At 41.6% G+C, this 7158-nt stretch overlaps 1 protein-coding gene across 1 annotated transcript; it reads right to left on the bottom strand.

The window, feature by feature from the left end:
• Positions 1-1719: 1719 nt before the first annotated feature.
• Positions 1720-2667, bottom strand: LOC139183993 (olfactory receptor 2T29-like). Its single transcript, XM_070792295.1, has one exon. The coding sequence runs from the start codon at positions 2665-2667 to the stop codon at positions 1720-1722; it is 948 nt and encodes a 315-aa protein (XP_070648396.1).
• Positions 2668-7158: the final 4491 nt, after the last annotated feature.

Below are 7158 nucleotides of genomic sequence, written 5' to 3' on the forward strand. Positions count from 1 at the left end.
AATAAGCAACAGTTAGAATTGGACATGGAACAATGGGCTCGTTCCAAATTGGGAAAGGAGTATGTCAAGGCTGTATCATGTCACCTTGCTTATTTAACTTATTTTACTGTCTTCCATATGAATTATCCTGAGGGCAGAAAAAAACCTCTGGCCACCTGCTCTTCCCACCTCAGTGTGGTGAGCCTTACATGATGCAGAGTACATCATGAGAAATGCTGGACTGGAAGAAGCACAAGCTGGAATCAAGACTGCAGGGAGAAATAGCAATAACCTCAGATATGCACATGACACCACCCTTATGGCAGAAAGCAAAGATGAACTGAAGAACCTCTTGATGAAAGTGAAAAAGGATAGTGAAAAAGCTGGCTTAAAACTCAACATTCAAAAAACAAAGATCATGGCATCTGGTCCCTTCACTTCATGGCAAATAGATGGGGAGGCAATGGAAACAGTGACAGACTTTATTTTGGGGGGTTCCAAAATCACTGCAGATGGTGACTGCAGTCATGAAATTAAAAGATATTTGCTCCTTGGAAGAAAAGCTACGAAAAACCTAGACAGCATATTAAAAAGCAGAGACATTACTGACAAAGGTCCATACAATCAAAGCTATGGTTTTTCCAGGAGTCATGTATGGATGTTAGAGTTGGACCATAAAGAAAGCTGAGTGCCCAAGAATTGATGTTTTTGAACTGTGGTGTTAGAGAAGACTCTTGAGAGTCCCTTGGACTGCAAGATCAAACCAGTCAATCTTAAATGAAATCAGTCCTGAATATTCACTGGAAGGACTGATGCTGAAGCTGAAGCTTCACTACTTTGGCCACCTGATGCGAAGAACTGACTTAGAAAGACCCTGATTCTGTGGAAGATTGAAGGCAGGAGGAGAAGGGGATGACAGAGGATGAGATGGTTGGATGGCTTCACTGACTCAGTGGACATGAGTTTGAACAAGCTTCAGGAGTTGGTGATGGACAGGGAAGCCTGGCGTGCTGCAGTCCATGGAATCGCAAAGAATTGGATATGACTGAGGGACTGAACTGAATAATAAAATTGAGAACTCATGAAATCATCTGAAAAGTGCAAATCTGAATATACCAATATGGTGCAAATTAGAGTGTATCGATGGTAAGTGTAGGACATGTGATTGAAAAGCTACATTGTGCGTGCATGGCTAGTTTCTCAGTCATGTCTAACTTTTTGCAACCCCATGAACTGTAGCTTGCCAGGCTCCTCTGTCCACTGTGTTTTTCAAGCAAGGATACTAGAGTGGGTAGTCATTGCTTTCTCCAGGGGATCTTTCCAACCCAGGGGTTAAACCTGAGTCTCCTGCATTGCAGACAGATTCTTTACCATCTGAGCCACCAAAGCAGCTAGAAAAGGTACATTAGGACCATGTTATTTATCAGGTTATCTTGAATTTTGTAAAGCTTATTGAATATATATGCCTACATCAGCTTCCTTACGAATTTGATTTGTGAGCTCTGGGAAAATTGGATATGTGTGTTATGATCAGTCAAGTAGCATAACACTGTTAAATAGGAATTCCCCTGTTGCCATTGTAGTATGGTTCACATTACTTGAAATCTGAAAGAAAAAGTGTCGTTTCTTTAATATTGTTGAAAACTGAAAGCCAGAGTTAAATTTTTCCTAATAGCATCAGCATTAAATCGGGAACAATAGAGAATAGGAGTTCTTTAAAAAAAAAAAAAAAAAGTGGCATCATCTTTTCACTATAAACATCAGCTTTCTCCATAGAATGTTCCTCAGAGCCTCCAATACCTCCTTGTTCCTCAGGCTATAGATAAGGGGGTTGAGCATGGGGGTGATGATAACATCAAACACAAAGAGACACTGGTCCACATCTGCGGGGAGAGAGGAACCTGGGGTCGTGTAGATGATCATAGCTGGACCAAAGTACAGGCTCACTACACTGAGGTGGGAAGAGCAGGTGGCCAGAGCTTTGTTTCTTCCCTCAGGGGCATTCATATGGAGGACAGTGAGAAAGATGAGGATGTAGGAGGTCAAGATGAGTCCAAAAGGTATGAGGAGGAAAACAATGCCAGTTGCCAACACCGCCTTCTCATAGGTTGAGGTATCCTCACAAGAGAGCTTCAGAAGGGCCATAACCTCACAGAAGAAATGGTGAACCTCCCTGGAGTCACAAGTAGAGAAATTCATGGCATAAACTGTGTGCATAAGGGAGATGAGCATACCCCCAACCCATGAACCAATGGCCATTTGCAAACAGACTCTAGAGGTCATGATGACTGGGTATCTGAGGGGGTAACAGATGGCCAGATAGCGGTCAAAGGCCATGAGTGTCAGGAGAACACACTCAGCCACTCCTAGCATCAAGTAAAGAAAGAGTTGGGCTCCACAGCCAATGTGAGAGATGAAACTCTGTCCAGAGAAGAAATCAGTGACCATCTTCGGGACAGTGGTGGAGATTAGGGTGAGGTCCATGAGAGAGAGCTGGCTGAGTAGGAAATACATAGGGGTGTGAAGGTGGGCATCACGCCACACCAATAGGGCCAAGACTGAGTTTCCAGTGATGGCAACCCCAAGAACGAAGAGAATTATGGTGACGAGAAGGCCAGGATGCCTGGAGTCTGAGAAGAGGCCCAGGAGAATGAAGTCAGTAATGGAGGATTCATTTCCTGGCTTCATGTCTTAGTTGACTGGTTTGATCTGGAGGATCAAGGGAGAAAAACACAGAAAGTGAGACTGCTCTTCCTTTGTAAATATACCACTGACTTTTATCTTTTCCCGAAAATCAAATATTTATGAAGTGAATTCAAATATATAGTAGTATATTTAAATGTGGGCCAGATTAATGATTTGGCATCCACTGATATTTAAAAACATTATTTAGCAATCCATCTGACAGGATAGTCAATGCAAATGAAGAAAATATATTTTGGTCATATTGTTTAGCATTGTTTGGCACATTGTTGCTATAATTGTGTTAAGGATTAGAAGTGTGATCTTCATTCAGTATGAAAATTTCATACATCTTGGTGGTGTGATATACACCCAGACTTCTTCCAAAGTGGATTTTAATGCACAGCCACCACTGGGATCTGGAATGTCGGCATATTTATTGCTTGTAGATTCTCCAACTAAGTCTAGATTTATCCTTAGGGAACTCAGAGATCACAAGCAGGTGGCCTGGTTATGGGTGAGAAATTTTACTGCCTAGTTCTGTAGAAAGATGTCAAGAAGAGACGGTGGGATAAGTAAGGATAAGGGAGAAATCTGGGAAGTGGAGAGACATGATGGCAAGACAGAATGACAAGTAACAACTGGTGATGGAAGAAGTATCCTTTTTCAATCCATCTTCTCATGAGCATTATTCGCACCATATGTCTGCCTGACCATTCTATTGAAAGCATATCACTGGCTTGCTTTATTCCCTAACCCTTATTTTGCATTCCTTCACCATCTGAAATCTTACTATTATTTGCATGTTTATTTATCTATTGTTTGTTCCCCCCATGAAAATGCAGGTTCTCTGAGAGCAAAGTATTAAGTATTGTTTCCTCAGTGCCAGTAAAGAACACAGCAGGTACCAGGCACTCAGTCAGAATTTATGGGACACAGAAAAGGATGAAAAGCTTCTATACATAGAGAGAGAGTTGAAAAAACAAAGATAAAGACCAGAATTCCTAGCAGAGTAGCATTATATAAATGGCTTAATCACATGCTCCTGGTGCTGACATTGATGTTCTACTCCCAAGAAACTCTTTATCTGCTGGCATTTTCCATGATTTTCCAAATCCAAGTTGGCCTCATTCTTCAGCTCCTCCAACTTCTATGCACAACTAAGGTCCCAGAGCTGCTCAGCAGGGAGTGGAGTGGAGCTGGACTTTCGACTAAGGGGAGGTGGCCTGTGCAAAATCAAAATGAACAGCATGAATTTTCCAGCTCTGGATATGGCTATCTCATACATATATCTAAGTTTAAAGAATTGAAAAAGTGATTTTCCAACATGATAGCATTGTGTTAAAGTAAGCAAATGAACTGAGTTCATCTCACAAACGAGTGACTAGGGAGAAGGTTCTATGCAGCCCTGCCCTGGCCTTTATGATTGTATGTTGAATTTACAAATTCAAGCATGAATTTGAGCATACATTGGTGAATGTGTAAATCTGAAGCCAGTATTTTAAATAGTTATGACTATATTGAATAATATGATTCTTTTTTTGAAACTAGGTTTGGTTAGAACTTCTTTCCAAAGCCTAGAAAACAACAAAGATGTTAAGATGTGTTTGATTCTTTTTGGGACTCTGTGGATTTTAGCCCACCAGGCTCCTCTGTCCATGGAATTTCCCAGGCAAGAATACTGGAGTGGGTTGCCATTTCCTTCTCTGGAGGATCTTTCTTTTATTTTTTTAAATATAAATTTATTTATTTTAATTGGAGGCTAAGTACTTTACAATATTGTGTTGGTTTTGCCATACATTGACTTGAATCTGCCATGGGTGTATATGTGTTCCCCATCCTGAACCACCCCCGCTCCAACCTCCCTCCCCATCCCATCCCTCTGGGTCATCCCAGGGCACAAGCCTCAAGCACCCCATATCATGCATCGAACCTGGACTGGTGATCTGTTTCACATATGATAATATACATGTTTCAATGCCATTCTCCCAAATCATCCCACCCTTGCCCTCTCCCACAGAGTCCAAAAGACTGTTCTATACATCTGTGTCTCTTTTGCTCTCTCGCATACAGGGTTATCATTACCATCTTTCTAAATTCCATATATATGTGGAGGATCTTTCTGACCCAGGGTTCAAATCCACAGCTCCTGAATTGGCAGGTGGATTCTTTACCACTGAGTCACGAAGGAAGCCTGAATAATAAGATGCTCTTTTTGAAACTTGACTTAGTTAGAACTTCTTTCCAAAGCCTAGAAAACAACAAAGATGACTTAAAAAAAAAAAAAAACTTTTTATTTTATATTGGAATATAGACAATTAACAATGTTTATTTTCAGGTGGGCAAAAAAGAGACTCTAAACCACATTTCTGAGAACAAAGGATTGCACCTATGTTTATAACACAGAGTTTAACTATTTTTCTTAAACTCACCAGTTACTAACTAACTAGTAGTTGATCAGTTTAATAGCATTATAAACTGTGTATATGTAAATACAAATGACCCATGAACTTATCACATATAATGCCTCTGCTGCTGCTGCTAAGTCGCTTCAGTCGTGTCCAACTCTGTGCGACCCCATAGACGGCAATCCACCAGGCTCCCCCCTCCCTGGGATTCTCCAGGCAAGAATACTGGAGTGGGTTGCCATTTCCTTCTCCAATGCATGAAAGTGAAAGTGAAGTCACTCAGTCGTGTCTGACTCTTAGCGACCCCATGGACTGCAGCCTACCAGGCTCCTCCGTACATGGGATTTTCCAGGCAAGAGTTCTGGAGTGGGGTGCCATTGCCTTCTCCGATAATCTGCCTCAGGGTCTGGCAATTCACTAAATTCTCATGCAGCTGCTCAACTCTCCAGGAGGGTTTTATCATACAGCTGGGAGTTTATTCTGAAGCACTTTGAAGATGTTACCCCACACAGAGCGTCACAAATTATTTCTAATTCCTGTGTCTCCCCACAAGAGTGCAAGACAATTACTTGTTTCTCCACTGTGGGCTACCTTGTTATCATATGTGTTGTCATCCTTGTCACCTCCTGGAGATTCTTAATTCTTCTATATCTTCCTTTGTATTTTGCAGCTCATCAAGTCAAACATTAGGCTCTTTGTGAGTAGAATAAAGTCTTATAACTGATGATCTCGGTGAAGTTGGTACTGCAAGCTCATAGCTGATCCAGAATATCTCTGGTAGGCCATGAAGCAGAGATTAAATACAGCACTGTGGACAAGAGAGATACTATGAACTCTCTGGGGAATGTGTCAGCTCAGTCCAGCCCTGGTAGGTAATTAGCTCAGCTACCAGGGGGCAAAGCCAAATTCATTCAGGGAAAAAAGTCACTCTCAGCCATCTGCTCAGCAGGATGGTGGTTAAAAAGCAAAGTGAGATTTAAACTCTGATTCACCACTTTTTAGTACCTGCATGACCTGGGAAATTTCCATTGACTTCCTCACTTCTGTTTCCTCATCTACAAATTGGTGATAACAATAGACTTTCTCATCGAATTGTCCTTATGGTTAAATGTAATATTGAGTGTGAACAATATATCCTAATTGGCCATAACAGCCTTAAGATGAATTTTTAGGAGTCAATTACATTACAAAATATCGAATATTGATTTAACCTGGATTCAGAAAATTAAGATTATGTCATCTGGTCCCATCACTTCATGGCAAATAGATGGAGAAACAGTGGAAACAGTGGCTGACTTTATTTTGGGGGGCTCCAAAATCACTGCAGATGGTGATTGCAGCCATGAAACTAAAAGACACTTACTCCTTGGAAGGAAAGTTATAACCAACCTAGATAGCATATTAAAAAAACGGAGACATTACTTTGTCAACAAAGGTCCGTCTGGTCAAGGCTATGGTTTTTCCAGTAGTCATTTATGGATGTGAGAGTTGGAGTATAAAGAAAGCTGAGCACTGAAGAATTGATGCTTTTGAACTGTGGTGTTGGAGAAGACTCTTGAGAGTCCCTTGGACTGCAAGGAGATCCAGCCAGTCCATCCTAAAGGAGATCAGTCTTGGGTGTTCATTGGAAGGACTGATGTTGAAGCTGAAACTCCAATACTTTGGCCACCTGATGTGAATCACTGACTCACTGGAAAAGACCTGGGTGCTGGGAAAGATTGAAGGTGGGAGGAGAAGGGGACGACAGAGGATGAGATGGTTGGATGGCATCACCAACTCAATGGTCGTGAGTTTGAGTAAACTCTGGGAGTTGGTGATGGACAGGGAGGCCTGGCGTGCTGCAGTCCATGGGGTCGCAAAGGGTCAGACACGACTGAGCAACTGAACTGAACTGATGGCTGAATTGGGTTGTTGTGTGGTAGAAACCAACCCAACATGGTAAAACAATTTTCCTCCAGTCATCAAATAAGTTTTAAAAAATGAACAAAAGAAGAGGGATCTATCGTTCCAGCAACACAAATGAAGCAAGCTCACAGGATTAGGAGAAAGGCTATTTTTACAGAGAACTGGTTGTTATTCAGGCCTCATA

Source organism: Bos indicus, chromosome 7 (assembly GCF_029378745.1).
Source record: "Bos indicus isolate NIAB-ARS_2022 breed Sahiwal x Tharparkar chromosome 7, NIAB-ARS_B.indTharparkar_mat_pri_1.0, whole genome shotgun sequence".
NCBI classification, from domain to species: domain Eukaryota; kingdom Metazoa; phylum Chordata; class Mammalia; order Artiodactyla; family Bovidae; genus Bos; species Bos indicus.